This window comes from Hyperolius riggenbachi, chromosome 12 (assembly GCF_040937935.1).
Source record: "Hyperolius riggenbachi isolate aHypRig1 chromosome 12, aHypRig1.pri, whole genome shotgun sequence".
Classification (NCBI taxonomy): domain Eukaryota; kingdom Metazoa; phylum Chordata; class Amphibia; order Anura; family Hyperoliidae; genus Hyperolius; species Hyperolius riggenbachi.
Window position 1 is genome coordinate 223,478,119 of NC_090657.1, and position 26,838 is coordinate 223,504,956.

Consider the following 26,838-nt stretch of genomic DNA (forward strand, 5'->3'; position numbering starts at 1 on the left):
TTTGAATGAGGATGATACCATTTATTGGCTTAAAAGAAAAAAAGTAATCTTTCTGTGAATAAGCCTTCTTAAGACTTTGTTCCTGTATACTGTCAATATGTTAGAGCAAACCACCATATGTACTTTCAACATTCAAAAGAGATACATAGATTTTTCAAATATAAATAAATATCATTCAGATGCTTTAAAGTGGAGCTGAACTCTTGCACAGGACAGAAGGAAAACATAGAAAAATCTACCTTGTATTTTTTTAGAGAGCCTGTGTAATTCCCCCTCATCTGTGTCTAATCTGACGTTGTAATTTGATCTCTTCTGTGTCCCCTGACTGCCACAACATGTAAGCTAATTTGAAAGCACAGGATGTTAACAGTATGTCTGCTTCCATGAAAGCAGGAAGTAGACACTGCCGATTTATTGCAGGATTTGTATCAGCTGTAACAAAGAAATGTTTTTTAAAGGTTATTATGTTATTGTGTATCTTTTGAAGCAGAGAGGAAGTTCTGAGTTCAGGTCCGCTCTAATTACAACCAAACATCCAAAGTGGGTATTGACAGGATGTTTGCTACTTACCTGTTCTCTGTTTCTCTCCATTGAGCTGTCCTGTCACCTGTTTGTGGCTATGACTGCAGCCAGTCGCACAGAGGACAAAGAAGCAGCGCATGCTCTGGCCACTCACGCTCCCTGTCACCTGTTTGTGGCGCTGACTGCAGCCAGTCGCAGAGGACAAAGAAGCAGTGCATGCTCTGGCCACTCACGCTCCCTGTCACCTGTTTGTGGCTCTGACTGCAGCCAGTCGCAGAGGACAAAGAAGCAGCGCATGCTCTGGCCACTCACGCTCCCTGTCACCTGTTTGTGGCGCTGACTGCAGCCAGTCGCAGAGGACAAAGAAGCAGTGCATGCTCTGGCCACTCACGCTCCCTGTCACCTGTTTGTGGCTCTGACTGCAGCCAGTCGCACAGAGGACAAAGAAGCAGCGCATGCTCTGGCCACTCACGCTCCCTGTCACCTGTTTGTGGCTATGACTGCAGCCAGTCGCACAGAGGACAAAGAAGCAGCGCATGCTCTGGCCACTCACGCTCCCTGTCACCTGTATGTGGCTATGAATGCAGCCAGTCACACAGAGGACAAAGAAGCAGCGCATGCTCTGGCCACTTGCGACTTGCGCAAGTTTTCTGCTCCTGCCCAGATGTGCACAGCAACCAACGCCAGTATAGTGTTATGCATTCTTGACAAGTACATATATCAGCGTCATTTCTCAAGTATGCATTCCCAGAACACTATTGGCTGCTGTGCACATTCGGGCAGGAGCACAAATTGCAGGAATTATTGAGCAGACAGAGCATCCTCTGATTCTTGGCTGAATGGGAGGCAGAGCAGCACAACTGAAATGAGCCCATTCAAACCAATGATCGATAGTCAGTGTTGGTCAGAATGTTTTTTGGTAGTGGTGGTGGTGGTGGGGCGGTAGATGACAGCAGGCCTAGGGCACTGGAAAGTACAAATCCGGCCCTGATCGTGCGGGCGCTAGGACCCAGCGCCCGCACTGATATGCGAAAGTGACATCACTTCCGCATATCGAGCGGGTGCGTCCAGCGCCCGCTCTTACTGGTCGGGTCGCCGCTGATCCTGAGGTCTGCTACGAGGTAAGGGGGGTGGGGGGAGTGGCGGCGGGGCCTCCCTGGCACTCACTTCCTAAAGGGGCTCCCTGGCACACACTCACTTCCTAAAGGGGCTCCCTGGCACTCACTCACTGCCTAAAGGGGCTCCCTGGCACTCACTCACTGCCTGAAGGGGCTCCCTGGCACTCACTCACTGCCTGAAGGGGCTCCCTGGCACTCACTCACTGCCTGAAGGGGCTCCCTGGCACTCACTCACTGCCTGAAGGGGCTCCCTGGCACTCACTCACTGCCTGAAGGGGCTCCCTGGCACTCACTCACTGCCTGAAGGGTCTCCCTGGCACTCACTGCCTGAAGGGGCTCCCTGGCACTCACTGCCTGAAGGGGCTCCCTGGCACTCACTGCCTGAAGGGGCTCCCTGGCACTCACTCACTGCCTGAAGGGGCTCCCTGGCACTCACTCACTGCCTGAAGGGGCTCCCTGGCACTCACTGCCTAAAGGGGCTCCCTGGCACTCACTTACTGCCTAAAGGGGCTCCCTGACACTCACTCACTGCCTGAAGGGGCTCCCTGGCACTCACTCACTGCCTGAAGGGGCTCCCTGGCACTCACTCACTGCCTGAAGGGGCTCCCTGGCACTCACTCACTGCCTGAAGGGGCTCCCTGGCACTCACTCACTGCCTGAAGGGGCTCCCTGGCACTCACTCACTGCCTGAAGGGGCTCCCTGGCACTCACTCACTGCCTAAAGGGGCTCCCTGGCACTCACTCACTCCCTAAAGGGGCTCCCTGGCACTCACTCACTTCCTAAAGGGGCTCCCTGGCACTCACTCACTGCCTAAAGGGGCTCCCTGGCACTCACTCACTGCCTGAAGGGGCTCCCTGGCACTCACTCACTGCCTGAAGGGGCTCCATGGCACTCACTCACTGCCTGAAGGGGCTCCCTGGCACTCACTCACTGCCTGAAGGGGCTCCCTGGCACTCACTCACTGCCTGAAGGGGCTCCCTGGCACTCACTCACTGCCTGAAGGGGCTCCCTGGCACTCACTGCCTGAAGGGGCTCCCTGGCACTCACTGCCTGAAGGGGCTCCCTGGCACTCACTCACTGCCTGAAGGGGCTCCCTGGCACTCACTGCCTGAAGGGGCTCCCTGGCACTCACTCACTGCCTGAAGGGGCTCCCTGGCACTCACTCACTGCCTGAAGGGGCTCCCTGGCACTCACTGCCTAAAGGGGCTCCCTGGCACTCACTTACTGCCTAAAGGGGCTCCCTGACACTCACTCACTGCCTGAAGGGGCTCCCTGGCACTCACTCACTGCCTGAAGGGGCTCCCTGGCACTCACTCACTGCCTGAAGGGGCTCCCTGGCACTCACTCACTGCCTGAAGGGGCTCCCTGGCACTCACTCACTGCCTGAAGGGGCTCCCTGGCACTCACTCACTGCCTGAAGGGGCTCCCTGGCACTCACTCACTGCCTAAAGGGGCTCCCTGGCACTCACTCACTGCCTAAAGGGGCTCCCTGGCACTCACTCACTGCCTGAAGGGGCTCCCTGGCACTCACTCACTGCCTGAAGGGGCTCCCTTCCCTTGCACTCACTCACTGCCTGAAGGGGCTCCCTGGCACTCACTCACTGCCTGAAGGGGCTCCCTGGCACTCACTCACTACCTAAAGGGGCTCCCTGGCACTCACTCACTACCTAAAGGGGCTCCCTGTCACTCACTATCGGGGTCCCTGTCTTTCACTACCTAACTGGAGGCGCCTGTCACTCACTAGCTAACCTGGGGGTCCCTGTCACTCACTACCTAACTTGGGGGGCTACCATATTAATTATTATTATATATTCTGCCTATTTATGTGAAATGCTGTCTATTTATGTGCCTCATGACTGCTGAATTTGTCTTGTTGGAGGCCTCATGATTGCTGAATTTGTCTTGTTGGGGGCCTCATGATTTGTTGGAGGCCTCATGATTGCTGAATTTGTCTTGTTGGGGGCCTCCTGATTTGTTGGGGGCCTCATGATTGCTGAATATGTCTTGTTGGGGGTCACATGATTGCTAACTGCGAGACTATGGGAAAAGCTGAATCCTTATCATATGAGACAATAGCATTAAACCTACTTTTTTAGCTTTTTAAAACAGAAAATAAAACTGGGAGGTTCTAAAAAAATGAATACATTTTTCAGGAGTAGGATGGATGAAATTGTTTTATCTTCACAGTTTATTTTCAACTTGGATTTTCCATAATGTTCATGTATGAGTTAAAACGTTTGTACAGTATTTAGTTTAAATTGCGGTTGCCACTTTGCGATAGATAAGTGACTTTTGGATTGCAGTTTGGGCACTCGGCCTCCAAAAGGTTCGCCACCACTGTCATAATCTAATGTCCCACCACTGCTAGGTTCATGTAAATTTGTCTCCACCCGGCCGTTACCACACCTATATTCTGGTCCATGGCCCACCCATTTTTCGGTGCGGCACGATAAGCACGCCGCACAACGTGATCCTCATATTTTTGGCACGCTAGCTGCAGTGTGCTGAATTCTGCTGCCTACAGTATGTACAGTATACACTGTTCTCTAGTGCCTGCACTGTGTGCTGATTTACCTACAGTGTGTACAGTGTAAGGTGTTACTCTGTGCCTTTACTGATTGTAAACCAGCTATATTGTATGCTGATCCCTGCTACTTTCAGTATGTACAGTATTAGCTGTAAAGCCTGGTACACACATACAATTTTGATTAGCCAATTTTAGCTCTGTTCATAAAATTCATTGTCTGTTGGCCCACTTACTGCACGGGGGTGGTAAAATTGGGGGTCAGCGATTGACCAATCAAAATTGTATGTGCGTATACATCTTTGATCTATGCCTATATTGATTGTAAATTATCCAAATAAAGGACAGGTGGCTCCATCCAATATTTCGATGGGCAGGCCCGTTATCTGTAGCTTACACCGCTGCTAAGTTCATGTACATTTGGCCCCACCCATGGCCACGCCCACTCACCGCATGGCCACGCCGCGCGCATATACCTCCCCGCCTGGTGCCCACAGGTGCCCCCGATCTCCAAGGACCCTAGAAACGCCCCTGCATTGGACTAAAGAATTTCCGCATGTCCGACATCACCATGAGATCCCTGGAGCGTCCTGTCCTTGCCTGCGTGGACATGGGTGAAGGATTACTGGCAGTGGTACCTTTATTGCGTTGTGCTGTGACATCACCCTCAAACAATTTGTAAAGCATAGTTGTCAGCTTGTTCTGAAAGTGCTGCATCCTTTCTGCCTTCTGGTGATTTGGAAACATCTCCGCCACTTTGTGCCTATACCGAGGGTCTAGTAGCGTGGCCACCCAGTACAGCTCATTCCCCTTGAGTTTTATTTATGCGGGGGTCCTTTAACAGGCTAAACAGCATGAAAGACGCCATCTGCACAAAGTTGGATGCAGATGTACTATCCATCTAATCTTGCTCTTCCTCAGTGATGTCAGCTAAGTTCTCCTCCTCCCCCCTGCCACAAACAATACCACAGGAAAGTTGAGCAGCACAAGCCCCCTGCAATACCTGCTGCGGTTGTTCTTCCACCTCATCCTCCTCCTCCAAAACATCACCTTCCTCATCATCTGACTCCTCTTCCCCACACGACTCTTCCTCTACCTCCTCCTCCCCCCTCTGTGTTGCCGCAGGTGTTGAGAAATCATCTGCTTCTGTTGAGAATTGATCTTACAACTCTTCCTCCTGTTCCTGTACACGCTCCTCCACAGCTTGATCCACCACTCTATGCACGGCATGCTCCAGGAAGAAGACATATGAAATCAAGTCGCTGATGGCGCCTTCACTGCGACTCATCAGGTTTGTCACCTCCTCAAACTGCCGCATGAGCCTGCAGGCATTTTGCATGAGTGTTCAGTACTTCGGCCAGAACATCCCCATCTCTCCAGACTGTGTCCTTTGACTGTAGTTGTAGAGATATTGATTGACGGCTTTCTCCTGTTCTAGCAGGCGGTCGAACATAAGGAGGGATGAATTCCAGCGAGTCGGGCTATCGCAAATCAAGCGTCTCACTGGCAAGTTGTTTCTCCGCTGAATATCGGCAAAGCATGCCATGGCCTTGTAAGACCGCTTGAAATGCCCACACACCTTCCTGGACTACTTGAGGACGTCCTGTAAGCCTGGGTACTTAGACACAAATCTCTGAATTACGAGATTGAGCACATGTGCTATGTAGGGTACATGTGTCAACTTTCCCAAATTCAAAGCCGAAATGAGATTGCTGCCATTGTCACACACCACTTTGCCGATCTCCAGTTGGTGCGGGGTCAGCCTCTGATCCTAATGTTTGTTCAGAACAGCCAGGAGAGCAAGACATGTCTAAGATGGCGTGACACCATCGTACCTGGCATGCAGCATAGGCCCTGGGGGGGAGCTGGGGCTGTGTAGCTGGAGAGGAGATCACAGCACCAGTAGAGTTGAACTGCCACTTAGCCAAGGAGGAGGAGGACGACAGCAAAGAGGATGTAGCAGGAGGAGAGGAGGTGGCAGGAGGCGTGCCTGCAAGCCGTGGAGGTGTCACTAGGTCCGCTGCACAGCCACATACTCCCTGCTTGCCAGCGGTCACCAGGTTGACCCAATGGGCTGTGTAAGTAATGTACCTGCCCTGACCGTGCTTGGCAGACCAGGCATCCGTGGTCAGATGGACCCTTGACCCAACGCTGTGTGCCAGAGATGACACCACTTGCCTCTCAACTTCATGGTAGTGTTTGGGCTTTGCCTTTTTGGGAGAAATATTTGGTATCTTCCACTGCGGTGTCCCAATGGCCACACATTTTTCGGAAGGCCTCAGAGTCCACCAGCTGGTATTGTAACAGCTGGCGGGATAACAGTTCTGCCAAGCCAGCTGTGAGACGCCGGGCAAGGGGGTGACTGGCAGACATTGGCTTCTTCCGCTCAAAGATTTTCCTCACGAACACCTGGTTACTGCTGTGGGCAGAGGAGCAGGAACCGCTCAAGGTGAGAGGCAGAGTGGAGGAGGGAGGCTGTGATTGTGAAGGTGCAAGGGAGAAAGCGCCTGAAGATGATGCACCTGAAGGAGGAGGAGAAGGAGGGTGGCTTTGCTTTTGTGTGCTGCTTTTCCTCTGGTGCTCTTCCCATTGCAGTTTGTGCCATTTCTGCATGTGCCTTTGTAAGGCAGTTGTCCCTACGTGGGTGTTGGCCTTTCCATGGCTCAATTTTTGGTGGCAGAGAGTGCAGATGGTATTGCTCTGATCTTTGGCATACACACTAAAAAATTTCCAAACCGCTGAGCCACCCTGGGGTGTGGGCACTATAGTGGCGTCAGCAGCTGACGTTGAAGGGCATGTTGGCTGGCTGTCCATAGGTGGCGATACATGGCGCCGGACACTGCCACCAGCTGTTTCTGAAGACGAGCTCCCCCTGCTTCTTTCAGCAACTCATCTCCTCCTACTCCTCTCTGACTCCCCCTCTGAACTGTCCCCTTGGTCATTGTGTCTCTTAGGATCCCACGTGATATCCATGGCAGTATCATCATCATAATCATCGTCCAAAGCTTTGCTTGTATCAGACACATCCAAAACTGCACCAAAAGCAGGTACTTCATCATCATCCTCACACCTTACGTCCATAGTGTCGCCTAACTCAGACATATGAGGTGGTGTCACTTGCTTAGCTCCTTCATCTTGTTGTAACAATAATGGTTGTGAATCAGTGATTTCCCCACCAAATAACTGATGCGAAGTGTCAAATGTAGCGGATGTGGTACTTGGAATAGTGCTGGTGGATGCGGAAGATGAGGTGTTCTGTGTTAAATAGTCAACCACGTTCTGACAATCTTGGGAGTTGTACATAGGTTCTTCTGAGCCCTGTTTTGGGGCAGGGCCACACGAAATCACGTCAGCATGACCTCGAACAGACCTGCTGGGTGACCTGCCTCTGAGTCTGCCTCTGCCTGTTGTTTTGTGCATATCGGGGGGGATGAAGTGAACGGTATGCACTGACTTGACTAATACAATGTGCAGTCACACAGGTACAGTGAAAGTTAGCAGTGACTGGTATTACAATACAATGTGCAGCTGTCACACAGGTGCAGTTAACAGGTATGCATGGACTGGTATACTAAATAGCATGCGGTCACACAGGTGCAGTGAAAGGTATGCAGTGACTTGTATTACAATATAATGTGCAGCTGTCACACAGGTGCAGTTAACAGGTATGCACGGACTGGTATACTAAACAGCGTGTGGTCCCACAGGTGCAGTGAAAGGTATGCAGTGACTGGTATTACAATACAATGTGCAGCTGTCACACAGGTGCAGTGAACAGGTATGCAGGGATTGGTATTACAAATGTGCAGCTGTCACACATAGGTACCGTGAACAGTTGCAATGACTGGTGGTATATTACACTGCTTGCACTCACGTAGGTAGGTAGGTGCACTGAACAGTGAACAGGTGCAGTGATTGGAATTACAAATGTGCACCTGTCACACAAAAGTACCATGACTGGTGGTATATTACACTGCTTGCGCTCACGTAGGTGCACTGAACGGGTTACAGGTATGCACTGCAGTGATTTGTATTACAAATGTGCACCTGTCACACACACACACAGGTACCGTGAACAGGTGCAATGACTGGTGGTATTAACAATGCGTGCACTCATGTAGGTGGGTGCACTGAACAGTGAACAGGTGCAGTGATTGAGATTACAAATGTGCAGCTGCCTGTCATACACACACACACACACGCACACGCACACACACGCACACACACACACACACACAGGTACTGTGAACAGGTGCAATGACTGGTGGTATTAACAATGCGTGCGCTCACGTAGGTAGGTAGGTAGGTAGGTAGGTAGGTGCACTGAACAGTGAACAGGTGCAGTGATTGGGATTACAAATGTGCAGCTGCCTGTCACACACAGAGGTAGTCACTGAATGTGCTGGGCCTGGCAGTGGCACAGTAGGAATTACCAAGGCTGTCTATGCAACACAAGTGTCAGTGGGACACACACACACAAAAAAAGAAAAAATAGATCACAAGAACAAGATTAGCTCTCAAAAGAGCTGCTGAGGGGTGCTTCTTCAGCAATAAGAATCAGCAAGGAGCAAGCTAACAAGCCTACAAGAGCCTAAATAAGCTTTCCCTATACCTCTCTCTGCAGCAGCAGCTCTCCCTTCTCTAATTACTGCAGCCACATTAGTGAGTAAAATGCCTGACGCTGTGTGCCTTTTATAACAAGGGTGGGGCTCCAGGAGGGAGTGTAGCCCGATTGCCTACAATGTGCCTGCTGACTGATGTAGAGGGTCAAAGTTGACACTAATGATGCACTATGGGGGCGAATCGAACTTCCAGAAAAGTTTGCGGTTCTCCGCGAACGCGAACCCCGGAAGTTAGCCGGTTCCCGTTCGCTGGCGAACCGTTCAGGCCATCTCTATTCGCTATACACTGTTTATTTGCACAGCGTTATTGATGTTTGCGTTCTATAGCTGAATAATAATAATGATTCCATAGGCGGTCTGTATATTTGTGTTCTTCGGCTGAAGAGTAGGATATATACGCGGCTCTGCTCACCTCCTGATAATCCTGGGAGATGTTTGTGGCAAGATATATGACATAGAAGCCCCCCGCCATCAGAGCCAGCACAAAGCAGTTCAGCAGAAGCCGTAGGATGAGAATGTGAGCTCTCCTGCCAAGGGAATAATGTGCTTTCTCCCAATACCAGCGCTCTTCCGCCAGGTGGGTCTGTAAGAAAAGAAAATAACAAAAACAAAGAATGGGTCATTGGGCTTACTCAGCGAACCCAGAGGACAAGGACAATGTGGCGGGGGCGGTAACCTGGAGAAATTAAAACAAAGTACAGTGTGAATTCTGATTGGATGATCCAGGCTAGCGTACTTTTGCACATGAACCAGCTTATGCTTCTTGGATCACATGACTGCAAGGCCTGGGGAAATGTAAATGTGTCCAACATCAACCAATCAGTTTCCGGCTATAGTTTTATTAGTACTCATTTCATACTAAAATGCACCAGCTGGCTGCTCTGTGGCATTCTTCATTCCTCTAGATCATACATGTCAAACTCTGGCCCGCGGGCCAAATCTGGCCCTCAGGGCCATCAAATTTGTCCCCCAAGTGGTTCCCAGCTGTGCATTATGTTTGGTCCACTCTAACCACCAGGGAGGCTATATTGGAGGTAAAGCCCTAGATCACCAGGGAAACCATATGGAGGAGGGAGGGTGAAAGCACTAGACACCAGGGAACTGTATAGGGGAGGGAGAGGGCCTCTAGACACCAGGGAACTGTATAGGGGAGGGAGAGGGCCTCTAGACACCAGGGAACTGTATAGGGGAGGGAGGAGGGCCGCTAGACACCGGTGAACTGTATAGGGGAGGGAGGAGGGCCGCTAGACACCGGGGAACTGTATAGGGGAGGGAGGGGGCCTCTAGACACCAGGGAACTGTATAGGGGAGGGTGGAGACCACTAGACACCAGGGAACTGTATCGGGGAGGGTGGAGACCACTAGACGGCAGGGAACTGTATAGGTGAGGGAGGAGGCCTCTAAACACCAGGGAACTGTATAGGGCAGAGGTGCCCACACTTTTTTGGCTTGTGAGCTACTTTAAAAAATTATCAAATCAAAATAATTTACCTATGTACAATTTTAGGAACACACTTGTACATACAGAATGGAAAATGTAGTGGGGCCGGGATCTACCATGAATTCCTTCGCGATCTACCGGTAGTTCGCGATCTACCTAATGGGCACCCATGGTATAGGGGAGGGAGGGGAACACTAGACACCAGGGAACTGTATAGGGGAGGGAGGAGGGCCATTAGACACCAGGGAACTTTATAAGGGATGGAGGTGGTCACTAGACAGTAAGGTTGGCCCGCGACTTGGTCTCAGGGGAAAGCATTAGACACTAAGGAGCTGTATAGGAGAGGGAGGGTGGTCACCAGACAGCCGGGAACTGTATAGGAGAAGGAAGAGGGCCACTAGACACCATGGAACTTTATAAGGTAGGGAGGGAGCACTAGACAGTGTTGTTGGCCCGCGACTTGGTCTCAGTGTACTGTTTCAGCCCACTTTGTATTTCAGTTTGACACCCCTGCTTTAGATTGTTAAAATGTGGTTTAGGCATGAAGGTTGATGAAAGGTAAAACCTAGAATAACAGAGAGGGTCTGTGTTGTCCACAACCAGGGGCATAACTAGGGGGGCCCAGAGGTGCGAGAGCCCCAACTACTAACCGTCTCTTTCTCCGATACTTCACATCAGGTGTTTTGTGGCCACACTTGTTATGAAGCTTGTGAGATGGCCCCCAGGCTGGGAAGGTCACCAGGGGTAGGTAAGAGAAGGGGTGTGACCATTCATCAAAGTTTCATGGGACCACACGGTTTGTTGTGGAGCCCCTGCCCACAACAACCAATCACATGCTGCCACTCCCTTTCTCGGGCTTGGAAGATGAACCTTGAAAGCTGATTGGTTATCTCTGGTCAGCACACCTTCCACCCTAGCACAGCTCACCTTGAACTCATAGCTGAGGCTCTGTTGCCGTAGCTGGGACGTCTCATCTTCCCGTATGCAGAAATCCCACCCGGCAAAAACGCGGCTGCTGATGGGGGTCCGGTAGTCCCGACTCCGCATGCGCCTCTCCGTTATTCCTTTCACAGTGCTGAGAGTGTAAATATAAAAGGAGCATGGGTAAGAGTCATTACAAAAGCAATATACATAGTATACATAGTTATTTGGGTTGAAAAAAGACATATGTCCATTGAGTTCAACCAGAGAACAAAGTACAACACCAGCCTGCTCCCTCACATATCCCTGTTGATCCAGAAGAAGGCAAAAAACCCTTACAAGGCATGCTCCAATTAGCCCCAAAAGGGAAAAAATTCCTTCCCGACTCCAGATGGCAATCAGATAAAATCCCTGGATCAACATCATTAAGCATTACCAAGTGATTATAGCCATGGATGTCTTTCAACGCAAGGAAAGCATCTAAGCTCCCTTTACATGCAGATATAGAGTTTGCCATAACGACTTCCTGTGGCAATGCATTCCAAATCTTAATCACTCTTACTGTAAAGAACCCTTTCCTAAATAAATGGCTAAAACATTTTTCCTCCATGCACAGATCATGTCCTCTAGTCCTTTTTAAAGGCCTGGGGGGGAAAAGCTCATCCGCCAAGCTATTATATTGTCCTTCTAATGTATTTACACATGTTAATTAGATCCCCTCTAAGGCGTCTTTTCTCTAGACTAAATAAACCCAGTTTATCTAACCTTTCTTGGTAAGTGAGACCTTCCATCCCATGTATCAATTTTTCATTTTCATTGGCGAAAACCCAGGCTACAGACGGACAGAGGTAAGTCATGCTCCTACCATTGGAGAAGGCCCAGGCTACAGATGGACAGAGGTAAGTCATGCTCCTACCATTGGAGAAGGCCCAGGCTACAGACGGACAGAGGTAAGACATGCTCCTACCATTGGAGAAGGCCCAGGCTACAGATGGACAGAGGTAAGTCACGTTCCTACCACTGGAGAAGGCCCAGGCTACAGATGAACAGAGGTAAGTCACGTTCCTACCATTGGAGAAGGCCCAGGCTACAGATGAACAGAGGTAAGTCACGTTCCTACCATTGGAGAAGGCTCAGGCTACAGATGAACAGAGGTAAGTCACGTTCCTACCATTGGAGAAGGCTCAGGCTACAGATGAACAGAGGTAAGTCACGTTCCTACCATTGGAGAAGGCCCAGGCTACAGATGAACAGAGGTAAGTCACGTTCCTACCATTGGAGAAGGCCCAGGCTACAGATGGACAGAGGTAAGTCATGCTCCTACCATTGGAGAAGACCCAGGCTACAGATGGACAGAGGTAACTCATGCTCCTACCATTGGAGAACGCCCAGGCTACAGACGGACAGAGGTAAGTCATGCTCCTACCATTGGGGAAAACCCAGGCTACAGACGGACAGAGGTAAGTCATGCTCCTACAATTGGAGAAAACCCAGGCTACAGACGGACAGAGGTAAGTCATGCTCCTACTATTGGAGAAGGTCTAGGCTACAGACGGACAGAGGTAAGTCATGCTCCTACCATTGGAGAAGGCCCAGGCTACAGATGGACAGGAAGATGACAGGTGTTAGCAGATAAGCCAGGCTGACATTGAATGAAGAGTCTTCAGTCACCTTCGTCCTATAATGTCCATAGAAGAGGAAGGTGTCCTCCATGAATCCCTGGAGTGGAAGTGAAAGATTATAGAGGGTGTTATTATGTGAGATAAAGACCTACTCTATGGTCTTTCCACAATTCTGAACCAGTAATGTTCCTATTATGATGGTTGTTTGTGTATTGTGTCACTCACCTCTCCGGTGAATACAGCCAGCATCGCATTATGGACGGATCTACGTGGAAAGGAGGAGGCGTTCCCACAAGGGCCTGCAGAGGGGAGATATAGAAGATACTGTCACAAATATAACATGATGAGAGGTATTATGGAGAGTAGTCTCTGAAAGGAGCCTGCAGGTGGACATACATCTGTAGACTTGGCGACCGATCGGCCATCAGATTCGATAATTATTATTGGTGAAAATCGGTGCCACCAAGAGCATGCCCAATCGAAAATTCAACCAATTTTGGGCTGAATTGGTCACATGTGTCGATCATCAGTCATGCTGGAAATTCTCGGGCTGACATGCTTGATCAGGTGCGCAGCGGTAATGGGGTGCAATAATCGTGAACATTTAAAAAAGCGAGGGAAACTCCCAGGTGTTCCCCCCCTAAATGTAGGTGGAACATTCCTCTTACCCCCCAGTACATTAATACCTGTCTGGCGCTGTCTCAGCACTCTTTTTCCTTATTTGCATCCCATGTGGTTGCCGCTGTATTGCACGTAAAGACGCGAATGAGGAAGACCCTCTTCACCTCCTCGTATTCACATTTACAGGATCTCCAACATGCCTCATCCCTGCTCTGGAATCTTCTTCCAAATCACATCCATCCCGCTCTCCAAATTTGCAGGGCACATAGAGGCGGAGAAGGGGAGAAGAAGGGGCGGGGAGAGGCAGGGCACACAGAGGCGAAGAAGGGGCAGGGAGAGGCAGTGCAGAGCACACAGAGGTGGAAAAGGGGAGGAGATGGGGCAGGGAGAGGCAGTGCAGAGCACACAGAGGCGGAAAAGGGGAGGAGAAAAGGCGGGGAGAGGCAGTGCAGGGTACACAGAGGCGGAGAAGAGGAGGAGAAGGGGCAGTGAAGGGCACAAAGAGGCATAGAAGAGCAGGAGAAGGGGTGGGGAGAGGCAGTGCAGGGCACACAGAGGCGAAGCAGGGGCGGGAAGAGGCAGTGCAGAGCACACAGAGGCGGAAAAGGGGAGGAGATGGGGCAGGGAGAGGAAGTGCAGAGCACACAGAGGCGGAAAAGGGGAGGAGAAAAGGTGGGGAGAGGCAGTGCAGGGCACACAGAGGCGGAGAAGAGGAGGAGAAGGGGCAGGGAGAAGCAGTGCAGGGCACACAGAGGCGGAAAAGGGGCGGGGAGAGGCATTGCAGGACACACAGAGGTGGAAAAGGGGAGGAGAAGGGGCGGGGGTAGGCAGTGCAGGGCACACAGAGGCAGAGAAGGGGAGGAGATGGGGCGGGGAGAGGCCGTGCAGGGCACACAGAGGCAGAGAAGGGGTGGGGAGAGGCAGTGCAGAGCACACAGAGGTGGAGAAGGGGCGGGTCGAGGCAGTATAGGGCACATAGAATGGGCGTTCTGAACACCTGAAAGGACACCCTTCCCTTCTCAAGCTGCCGACAAGTGCTTTGTTGGCAATTTCAAGAAGGGGATGCAGCGGCCAGGAGGGACCCAGAAAAGAGCAAGGTGGACATAGAGGCATGTGATGGATAGAGATGGCCCGAACCTCCGATTTTCGGTTCGCGAACCGCGAATGCGAACTTCCGCAAAAGTTTGGTTCACGCTGACTTTCGCGAACCGCAATATACTTCAATGGGGAGGCGAACTTTGAAAACTAGAAACACTTATGCTGGCCACAAAAATGATGGAAAAGATGTTTCAAGGGGTCTAACATCTGAGTTTTTGCATGGATGAGTGGGATAGACGCCAAAAGTCCCCGGGAAAAATCTGGATTTGACGCAAAGCAGCGTTTTAAGGGCAGAAATCACATTGAATGCTAAATGGCAGGCCTAAAGTGCTTTAAGACATCTTGCATGTGTATACATCAATCAGGGAGTGTAATGAGAATACTACTTCACACTGACACACCAAACTCACTGTGTAACGCACTGCAAACAGCTGTTTGTGTAGTGACGGCCGTGCTGGACTGGTGTGAACCATGGCGAGAGTGCAGGCCGTGGCAGTTTTCAAGCCGATATTGTCGCCGGGCCATAGTAGCCAGTGCTGGGCGTAATAGAAAAAACTACGCTTACGGATCATTACGCGTAATTTTACGCTATTACGCATTACGGAATTACGCTTATGGCGTAGACATTCATTTACGGTACATGTCTGTAATTACGCATAGCCCTTACGCTATTACGCGTAAGAATACCGTAATTCAGGTTGTTACGTTATTGGCTTATGCATAAATTCCTACTAGCAATTAATGCGTAAGGTCATGCTGCCAAGCGGAAAAGTTGACGCATGGATCAATGTTAGGTAGCCGCCGACTTTAAGGGTTAATAGCAAAGCCCCCTTAAGTGCTTAGAGCCTCAAATTTGGAGAATATATTAAGGAGTAGAGTTGGGCCGAACGGTTCGCCTGCGAACGGTTCCATGCGAACTTCAGTGGTTCGCGTTCGCGTCCCGCAGGCGAACTTTTGCGGAAGTTCGATTCGCCCCATAATGCACCATGAGGGTCAACTTTGACCCTCTACATCACAGTCAGCAGGCCCAGTGTAGCCAATTAGGCTACACTAGCCCCTGGAGCCACTCCCATTCCTTATAAAAGGCATGCAGCGGCGGCCATTACGCTCACTCGTGTGCCTGCGTTAGTAAGAGTAGGGCGAGCTGCTGCAGACTGTCTCTCATAGGGAAAGATTAGTTAGGCTTAGCTTGTTCCTGGCTGCATACCTGTTCTGTTAAGTGAACCTGCCACTGCATACCTGTTCTGTGAACCCACCACTGCATACCTGTTCTGTGAACCCACCACTGCATACCTGTTCTGTGAACCCACCACTGCATACCTGTTCTGTGAACCCACCACTGCATACCTGTTCTGTGAACCCACCACTGCATACCTGTACTGTGAACCCACCACTGCATACCTGTTCTGTGAACCCACCACTGCATACCTGTTCAGTGAACCTGCCACTGCATACCTGTTCTGAGAACCCACCACTGCATACCTGTACTGTGAACCCACCACTGCATACCTGTTCTGTGAACCCACCACTGCATACCTGTTCTGTGAACCCACATCTGCATACTTGTTCAGTGAACCTGCCACTGCATACCTGTTCTGTGAACCCACCACTGTATTCCTGTTCAGTGAACCTGCCACTGCCGTCACTACACAAACAGCTGTTTGCGGTGCGTTACACAGTGAGTTTGGTGTGTCAGTGTGAAGCAGTACCTTAATTACACTACCTAATTGATGTATACACATGCAAGATGTTTTAAAGCACTTTAGGCCTGTCATTTAGCATTCAATGTGATTTCTGCCCTTAAAACGCTGCTTTGCGTCAAATCCAGATTTTTCCCGGGGACTTTTGGCGTGTATCCCACTCCGCCATGCCCCCCTCCAGGTGTTAGACCCCTCGAAACATCTTTTCCATCACTTTTGTGGCCAGCATAATTTTTTTTTTTTTCAAAGTTCGCATCCCCATTGAAGTCTATTGCGGTTCGCGAACTTTAACGCGAACCGAACCTTCCGCGGAAGTTCGCGAACCCGGTTCGCGAACCTAAAATCGGAGGTTCGACCCAACTCTATTAAGGAGATCAGAAGGAATAAGAGGAAAAATTTTTTTTTCAAAAAGACCTTAAAGTTTTTGAGAAAATCGATGTTAAAGTTTCAAAGGAAAAATATATACATTTAAAAAACCGCCGACTTTAACGGTTAGTAGCAAAGCCTGCTTAAAATTTAGGAACACCAAATTCACAGGGTATATTAAGGGGATCAGTGGGAATAAGAGGAAAAACATTTTTTTCAAAAAGACCTTATAGTTTTTGAGAAAATCGATTTTTAAGTTTCAAGGGCAAAAATGTCTTTTAAATGCGGAAAATGTCAGTTTTTTTTTGCACAGGTAACAATAGTGTTTTATTTTCATAGATTCCCCCAAGTGGGAAGAGTTTTACTTACTTCGTTCTGAGTGTGGGAAATATAAAAAAAAACGACGTGGGGTCCCCCCTCCCAGACCTCTTTCGCCCCTTGTCCCCTATGCAGACTGGGATAGCCAGAATGCGGAGCACCGGCCGCGTGGGGCTCCGCACCCTGACTATACCAGCCCGCATGGTCCATGGATTGGGGGGTCTCGGAAGGGGAGGGGCAGCCAAGCTTTCCCCTCCCCCTCCGAGCCCTTGTCCAATCCGAGGACAAGGGGCTCTTCTCCACCTCCGATGGGAGGTGGAGGTGGAGGCCGCGATTTCCTGGGGGGGTTCATGGTGGCATCTGGGAGTCCCCTTTAAAAAGGGGTCCCCCAGATGCCCACCCCCCCTCCCAGGAGAAATGAGTATAGAGGTACTTGTACCCCTTACCCATTTCCTTTAAGAGTTAAAAGTAAATAAACACACAAACACATAGAAAAAGTATTTTAATTGAACAAAAAACATAACCACGAAAAAAGTCCTTTAATATTCTTAATTAACCATTAATACTTACCTGTCCCTTTAAAAGCCAGTTCCCACGCAATATCCTCGGAAATATACTAATCAGTTACAATGTAACAAAGTTGTTACAATGTAACAACTTTGTTACTTTGTAACTCCACTGCACCCGACGTCACTCGCCGCTCACCCGCCGGCCGCCGCATACACTAACGCTAAGTCCCCGCCGGCTCCCGCCGTCCACTCCGCCCCCACACCTGTCACCCATATACATGCTGGCACCCATGGGTGCCAGCATGTATATAGGTGACATGTGGGAGAGGCGGGGAGGGCAGCGAGAGCCGGCGGGACTTAGCGTCCTGCACCCGACAGAGCTCTGAGCTATATAGCTCAGAGCTCTCTAAAGCATCTTTGTATTTGGGCTCCAAGGAGCCCCATTGGTCCTTAGCAGACCAATGGGGTTCCTTCTGATTTGAAGGAACCCCATTGGTCTGCTAAGGACCAATGGGGCTCCTTGGAGCCCAAATACAAAGATGCTTTAGAGAGCTCTGAGCTATATAGCTCAGAGCTCTGTCGGGTGCAGGACGCTAAGTCCCGCCGGCTCTCGCTGCCCTCCCCGCCTCTCCCACATGTCACCTATATACATGCTGGCACCCATGGGTGCCAGCATGTATATAGGTGACAGGTGTGGGCGGAGTGGACGGTGGGAGCCGGCGGGGACTTAGCATGTATGCGGCGGCCGGCGGGTGAGCGGCGAGTGACGTCGGGTGCGGTGGAGTTACAATGTAACAAAGTTGTTACATTGTAACAACTTTGTTACATTGTAACTGATTAGTATATTTCCGAGGATATTGCGTGGGAATTGGCTTTTAAAGGGACAGGTAAGTATTAATGGTTAATTAAGAATATTAAAGGACTTTTTTCGTGGTTATGTTTTTTGTTCAATTAAAATACTTTTTCTATGTGTTTGTGTGTTTATTTACTTTTAACTCTTAAAGGAAATGGGTAAGGGGTACAAGTACCTCTATACTCATTTCTCCTGGGAGGGGGGGGTGGGCATCTGGGGGACCCCTTTTTAAAGGGGACTCCCAGATGCCACCATGAACCCCCCCCCCCCCCCAGGAAATCGCGGCCTCCACCTCCACCGCCCATCGGAGGTGGAGAAGAGCCCCTTGTCCTTGGATTGGACAAGGGCTCGGAGGGGGAGGGGAAAGCTTGGCTGCCCCTCCCCTTCTGAGACCCCCGAATCCATGGACCATGCGGGCTGGTATAGTCAGGGTGCGGAGCCCCACGCGGCCGGTGCTCCGCATTCTGGCTATCCCAGTCTGCATGGGGGACAAGGGGTTAAAGAGGTCTGGGAGGGGGGACCCCACGTCGTTTTTTTTTATATTTCCCACACTCAGAACGAAGTAAGTAAAACTCTTCCCACTTGGGGGAATCTATGAAAATAAAACACTATTGTTACCTGTGCAAAAAAAACTGACATTTTCCGCATTTAAAAGACATTTTTGCCCTTGAAACTTAAAAATCGATTTTCTCAAAAACTATAAGGTCTTTTTGAAAAAAAAAATTTTTCCTCTTATTCCCACTGATCCCCTTAATATACCCTGTGAATTTGGTGTTCCTAAATTTTAAGCAGGCTTTGCTATTAACCGTTAAAGTCGGTGGGTTTTTAAATGTATATATTTTTCCTTTGAAACTTTAACATCGATTTTCTCAAAAACTATAAGGTCTTTTTGAAAAAAAATGTTTTCCTCTTATTCCTTCTGATCTCCTTAATATATTCTCCAAATTTGAGGCTCTAAGCACTTAAGGGGGCTTTGCTATTAACCCTTAAAGTCGGCGGCTTTTTTATATTATACGGGAGCGTAATATTACGCGATAATGGCAGACTGTGTAATTTCAATGGATGTTTACTGTCTTACGCGTAATTTGTTACGCGTAATAACGTAACCTACGGTCTACGTGTAATTACGCGTAATACCGTAACCTTACACGTAACGCTTACGCTGCATTTGTAGTGAATTACGATGCGTAATTACGCTAATGCGTAATTTCGGCCCAGCACTGATAGTAGCTCAATGATAGAACAACAGTGACTGTCCAGCTGATCAAATTTGGTCTGTCCACAATGACAGCGGCCTTAAAAATTCAGGAATCCACCTGGAGTCCTGGACCCTGTTGGTGGTGGCGGAGAAGGCAGTCCAGCGGCCTGCGGGCAGAGGTGCTGTGTGTGGAGCGACTTAGTCTTGGGGCATGCAGTCACACGGCGTGCAGGCAGAGATGCTGTGTGTGGGGACTGACTTAGTCTTCGGGCGGGCAGAAGCCCTCCGGGATCCATGCCTCATTAATTTTGATAAAGATGAGGTACTGAACACTTTTGTGACTTAGGCGACTTCTCTTCTCAATGACAATGCCTCCAGTTGCGCTGAAGGTCTTTTCTGACAGGACCCTTCAGGGCTCGTTCCCACTGTTGCGACGCGATTTCGGCCGCATTCCGACGCTTGTAAAAACGCATGCGGATGCGTTTCCGCATGCGTTTTTACCCGCGATTTCGCATGCGATTTCGCATGGCAGGGTGCCATGCGAAATTAACCATGACACTGCCAGGGCTAAATAAAATTGAAAAAGGTGCGAAATCGCACGCGAAATCGCGGGTAAAAACGCATGTAACAAACGCATGCGTTTTTACTATTAAATACATTAGCGGCGATTCGCACGGATTCCCGACGCAGGCGAAATCGTTGGCTCTTTTGTGCGTTTTTTTACCGCTGAAAAAAACGCACCTCAACAACGCTACAGTGGAAACAGGCCCATCCACTTGCATTACATGTGCGGATCTGCATGCGTTGGACGCATGCAGATTCGCGATAGTGGGAACGAGCCCTGAGGCAGGGCAAGACAGAAGTTGGATGGCAAATTGGGACAGCTCTGGCCACAGGTCAAGCCTGTGCACCAAGTAGTCCAAGGGTTCATCGCTGCTCACAGTGTCTACATCCACACTTAAGGCCAGGTAGTCGGCTACCTGCCGGTCCAGGTGTTGGTGGAGCGTGGGCTAAGGCGAGGCGTTGGACTAAAGAATGTCCGCATGTCCGACATCACCATGAGATCCCTGGAGCGTCCTGTCCTTGCCTGCGTGGACATGGGAGAAGGATTACTGGCAGTGGTACCTTTATTGCGTTGTGCTGTGACATCACCCTTAAACGCATTGTAAAGCATAGTTGCCAGCTTGTTCTGCAAGTGCTGCATCCTTTCTGCCTTCTGGTGATTTGGAAACATCTCCGACACTTTTTACCTATACCGAGGGTCTAGTAGCGTGGCCACCCAGTAATTGTCATACCCCTTGAGTTTTTTTATACGGGGGTCCCTCAACAGGCTGGACAAGACAGCATGAAAGACGCCATCTGCACAAAGTTGGATGCAGACGTACTATTCATCTCCTCTTGCTCTTCCTCAGTGACATCAGGTATGTCCTCCTCCTCCCCCCAGCCACGAACAATACCACGGGAACGTTGAGCAGCACAAGCACCCTGCGACGCCTGCTGCGGTTGTTCTTCTACCGCCGCCTCCTCCTCCTCCTCCAAAGAAACACCTTCCTCATCATCCGAGTCTGACTCCTCTTCCCCACACGACTCTTCCTCCTCCTCCCCCCTCTGTGCTGCCGCAGGTGTTAAGGAAACATCTGGTTCTGATGAGAATCGACCCCACAACGCTTCCTCCTGTAACTGTTCCTGTTCACGCTCCTCCACAGCTTGATCCACCACTCTATGCACGCCACGCTACAGAAAGTAAGCGTACGGGATCAAATCGCTGATGGTGCCTTCACTGCGACTCACCAGGTTTGTCACCTCCTCAAACAGCTGCATGAGCCTGCATGCATTTCGCATGCGTGTCCAGTTGTTGGGCCAGAACATCCCCATCTCCCCAGAGTGTGTCCTTCTACTGTAGTTGTAGAGGTACTGGGTGACGGCTTTCTCCTGTTCTAGCAGGCGAGAGAACATAAGGAGGGTCGAATTCCAGCGAGTCAGGCTATCGCAAATCAGGTGTCTCACAGGCAACTTGTTTCTCCGCTGAATATCAGCAAAGCATGCCATGGCTGTGTAAGACCGCCTGAAATGCCCACACAACTTTCTGGTCTGGTTCAGGACGTCCTCAGCCTGGGCATTTTGACACAAATCTTTAAATGACTAGATTCAGCACGTGTGCCATGCAGGGTACATGTGTCAGCTCTCCCAAATTCAAAGCCGAAATGAGATTGCTGCCATTGTCACACACCACGTTGCCGATCTCCAGCTTGTGTGGGGTCAGCCAGTGATCCACCTGTTTGTTAAGAGCAGCCAAGAGAGCTGCTCCAGTGTGACTCTCCACTTTGAGGCAAGACATGTCTAAGATGGCGTGACACCGTCGTACCTGGCATGCAGCATAGGCCCTGGGGAGCTGAGGCTGTGTAGCTGGAGAGGAGATCGCAGCACCAGTAGAGTTGAACTGCCACTCAGCCAAAGAGGAGGAGGACAACGACAGCGAAGAGGATGTAGCAGGAGGAGAGGAGGTGGCAGGAGGCCTGCCTGCAAGCCGTGGAGGTGTCACAAGTTGGTCCGCTGCACAGCCACGTACTCCCTGCTTGTAAGCGGTCACCAGGTTGAGCCAATGGGCTGTGTAAGTAATGTACCTGCCCTGACTGTGCTTGGCAGACCAGGCATCCGTGGTCAGGTGGACCCTTTACCCAACGCTGTGAGCCAGAGATGACACCACTTGCCTCTCAACTTCATGGTACAGTTTGGGTATCGCCTTTTTAGAGAAATAATTGCGGCCTGGTATCTTCCACTGCGGTGTCCCAATGGCCACAAATTTACGGAAAGGCCACCAGCTAGTATGGTAACAGATGGCGAGCTAACAGTTCCGCCAAGCCAGCTGTCGGACTCTGGGCAAGGGGGTGACTGGCAGAAATTGGCTTCTTTCGCTCAAAGATTTCCTTCACAGACACCTGGCTGCTGTGGGCCAAGGTGCAGGAACCGCTCAAGGTGAGAGGCGGAGTAGAGGAGAGTGGCTGTGAAGGTGCAAGGGAGAAAGAGGCTGAAGATGCTGCACCTGAAGGAGGAAGAGCAGAAGGAGGTTGGCTTTTCTTTTGTGTGCTGCTTTTGCTCAGGTGCTCTTCCCATTTCAGTTTGTGCCTTTTCTGCATATGCCTTTGTAAGGCAGTTGTCCCTACGTGGGTGTTGGCCTTTCTACGGCTCAATTTTTGGAGGCAGAGAGAACAGATGGCATTATTCTGATCTGAGGCAGACACATTAAAAAATTTCCAAACTGCTGAGCCCCCCGGGGGTGATGGCACTATGGTGGCATCAGCAGCTGACATTGAAGGGCATGTTGGCTGGCTGTCCATAGGTGGCGATACATGCCACCGGACACTGCCATCGGCTTTTTCTGACGACGAGCTCCCCCTGCTTCTTTCAGCAACTCGCCTCCTCCTACTCCTTTCTGACTCCCCCTCTGAACTGTCCCCCTGTTCATCTTCTCTATTGGGAACCCATGTGGCATCCGTATCATCGTCATCATCATAATCATCCTGCCCAGCTTTGCTTGCCTCAGACACCTCCAAAACTGCACCAACAGCAGGTACTTTATCAGCCTCCTCCTCACACGTTATGTCCATAGTGTCGCCTAACTCAGACATATGAGGTGGTGTAACTTGCTTAGTGCCTTCATCTGGTTGTAACAATAATGGCTGTGCATCAGTGATTTCCCCACCAAATAACTCCTGCGAACTGTCAAATGCAGCTGATGTGGTGCTTGTAGTAGCGCTGGTGGCTGCGGAAGAGGAGGTGTTCTGTGTTAAATAGTCAACCACATCCTGACAATCTTTGGAGTTGATGGGACGTGCCTTCTTCTGAGCACTGTACTTTGGTCCAGGGCCACACAAATTTACATCAGCATGACCTCGCACAGACCTGCCGGGTGGCCTTCCTCTGGGTCTGCCTCTACCTCTGCCTCTACCTGTCTTGTCCGTTTTGTCCATATCGGGGGGAAGGATGAAGTGAAAGGTATGCACTGACTTGACTAATACAATGTGCAGTCACACAGGTGCAGTTAACAGGTATGCACGGAGTGGTATATCACACTGCGTGCACTCACGTAGGTAGGTGGGTGCACTGAACACAACAGTTAGGTATACTGTATGCAGTGATGGGTATTACAAATGTGCACCTGTCACACACACGTACCATGAACAGGTACAGTGACTGGTGGTATTAAATATTACACTGCGTGTGCTCACGTAGGTAGGTGGCTGCACTGAAGTGAACAACAGGTAAGTATATGCAGTGATGGGTATTACAATGTGCACCTGTCACACACAGACAGGTACCGGACAGGCACAGTGACACTGCGTACGCTCACGTAGGTAGGTGGGTGCACTGTAGTGAACAACAGGTAGTAGGTATATGCAGTGATGGGTATTACATGTGCACCTGTCACACACAGACAGGTACCGGGCAGACACAGTGACACAGCGTGCGCTCACGTGGGTAGGTGAGTGCACTGTGAACAACAGGTAGGTATATGCAGTGATGGGTATTATAATGTGCACCTGGCACAGTAGTAATTATACCACCAAGGGGCCAAAGGCTAGCTTGCGAGTGAATGACAGGGCTGTATATAATGCAAGTGGGCCACAAAAAAAAAAAAAAAAAAGATTACAAGAACAAGATTAGCTCTCAAAAGAGCTTTTGAGGGGTGCTTTTTAGCAATAAGAATCAGCAAGGAGCAAGCTAACAAGACTACAAGAGCCTAACTAATCTTTCCCTATAGCTCTCTCTGCAGCAGCTGTCCCTTCACTAATTACTGCAGGCACACAAGTGAGTCCAATGCCTGACGCTGCCTGCCTTTTATAAGGGGGGGGGGGGGGGGCGCCAGGAGGGAGTGTAGCCTGATTGGCTACAATGTGCCTGCTGACTGTGATGTAGAGGGTCAAAGTTGACCCTAATGATGCACTATGGGGGGAAATCGAACTTCTGGAAAAGTTTGCGGTTCTCCGCTAACGTGAACCACCGAAGTTCACCGGGAACCATTCGCCGGCGAACCGTTCGGGCCATCTCTAGTAATGGAATCACTAACGTGCCTCTGTGTCCCAATCATTAAACACATTCTGCTTCTGGTACACTTTAAAGAGGAGCTTCAGCCTAAACAAACATACTGTCTGTAACAATTGTGGAATTCTCTCTGTGATCAGCACACAGGACGTGCGCTGACACTGCGGAAATCCTCCACAAGCGTATAATTTGAGGGAACGCAGCAAAAGGTGCAACGCAGCTGTAGAGGGAAATTCCTGTCGGCAGGTGGAGCTGTGGAGTGCAGAGGAACAGATCCTCTGCCCTGCCACAGACGCCAGACAGGAATTGTACGAAGGGAAGAAACGCAGGGCAAGATAGCCCTGAAAGAAAGAGAGCAAAGCGACAGAGGGTATGCGTGTCCACCAATCTAGTCGCCACCCTGCGACGATGAACACACAACCATGAAGATCAGGTGAGAAGGCAATCGCAGGAGATGGCGATTGCTAACAGCGACACAAGACAGAATAAGCACAGAGGAGGAATGTATGTGTGTGCACCAATCTAGTCGCCAACCTGCGATGGTGGACACACAACAGAGTAAACCGAGTGAGAACGCAATCGCCTGAGAAGCGATTGCGAATGAGAATGAGCAAAGGGACAGATTGTATGTGTGTGCACCAATCTAGTCGCCAACCCGCGACGGTGCATACACAACAGCAGATATGAAGTAGGAACGCAATCGCGAGAGAGGCAATTGCCAGAGGTGACACAAGGCTACAGCAAGGCAGAGCAAGAGAATAGCAAAGGCACAGCAAATCATACAATGAGAAGATAAGGAAAATAATAAACGCTAACTAAACGCGAACACCGCACTCATTCGATACAGCGAACGCGTTTTCTGCACGGTCTCCGCGTGTTAAGCACAACAGAGACAAGCACGCCTAACTAACCACCGACAGACAAACATGAAACAGAGGACGCGAGCGCTTGCTTAACGGTTACCTCACCGAGCCTCCAGTAAGCGTTCGTAGCAGACAAGACAGGTACACAAAAACAGGGATAAGTGCGAGATATGATCCACTGCTCTTTCCGCCAGAGCGAGTGCGACCAAAGAAAGGCAACAAAGCTAGAAGGATCCACTGCTCTTACCGTCAGAGCAAGTGCGATCCAAGTATAGCAAGGGAGTTGCAGACCAGAAGGATCCACAGCCGCTACTGCTAGAGGCTAGTCTGATCCAAGCACGACAGACAGACAGAACAGGCAATACAAATAATACAATCCTGACTGCTCTAGCAAGGATGCCTAGTGCAGTCCCAGGAATTACTCTAGGCTAATCTTCAAACAATAAGCAAGGAGTGTTTCACAGGACAAACCCTTATGACCAGCGAAGTACTGTGGAATCACATAGTATATATAGAGCAAGCCTACAAAGGATGTGGCTAGGCAATCTGCATGACAAATGTAAGCAAATTCCTCAGCAGCAGCAAGCTGCAAAACTGACAAAAGGTCTCTCTTCCAGAGACCTGCAGAATGCAGACCTGAACAGTGATCAAAAAGCTGCCTGCCTGTGCAGGCAGCTGAGCGGATCATTACACTGTCATTAAGTTACATTAGTTATGTTAATTAAAATAGATAGGAAATATAATCTCTTACCCACAGGCAAATGTTTGATTTCATGGGGGCAGCCATCTTTTTGGTTGAAAGGAGGTGACAGGGAGCATGAGACACAGTTCCAACTGTCCTGTGTCCTGAGCACCTCTCCCAGTTGCTAGGCAACGTGAATAACAACATAGGAAATCCCATCATGCTCTGCACAGCATCAGGGGAAAAAAGCCCGGGCTTTTTTTCTTTGATGGGTGGAGCTGAGCTAAAAATGCAGCTAAAAATGATGCTTTGGTAAGAAAAACAAAGTTCTGATGCTGTGAAACTGTTAAAGAAGCACCAAGCCTTTTCTGTTCTGCTGAGTAGATTTTTAGTCCGGAGGTTCACTTTAAGTGCTCCCTCAAAACTCACTTCTGAGAAGCATGCGCTTTAAATTAGGCCTCCTCCCTTCATCCACTGCACAAAGTTGTGCTCCTTACTAGATAGCCTAAAAACACACAGCCTCTAGGTATACATATTATATATTACCCCACCTCTTGTACCCCCACCCCACCCCACCCACTTCTGTAGAGTGTAAGCACCCTTTTGTGGCTTAGAATTTGTTATACATTTTGACCGTCAAGCTACATTTGTCACTGTCATTACTATGTCTACCAATGTTGTATTATGTACCAGTGTCTGTATTCTGTGTACCCCATGTTTGTTTTGTACTCTGTACAGCTCCATGGAATATGTTGGCGCTTTATTCATCAATAATAATAATAAATATAAAAAAGGATTTTATGCCCAATCAGATGT

At 49.9% G+C, this 26,838-nt stretch overlaps 1 protein-coding gene across 1 annotated transcript in view; it reads right to left on the bottom strand.

Annotated features, from left to right (window-relative positions):
- The window catches only part of TMC8 (transmembrane channel like 8), a 72,023-nt gene that overhangs the window by 26,760 nt on the left and 18,425 nt on the right, over positions 1-26,838 (bottom strand). The window contains exons 5-8 of the mRNA XM_068264304.1: positions 12,997-13,070; positions 12,729-12,868; positions 11,156-11,303; positions 9,200-9,370 (exon numbers count right to left, since the gene is read on the bottom strand). Of these exons, the coding sequence (XP_068120405.1) occupies positions 9,200-9,370; positions 11,156-11,303; positions 12,729-12,868; positions 12,997-13,070 (533 nt within the window). The remainder of the gene's footprint in view (positions 1-9,199; positions 9,371-11,155; positions 11,304-12,728; positions 12,869-12,996; positions 13,071-26,838) is intronic.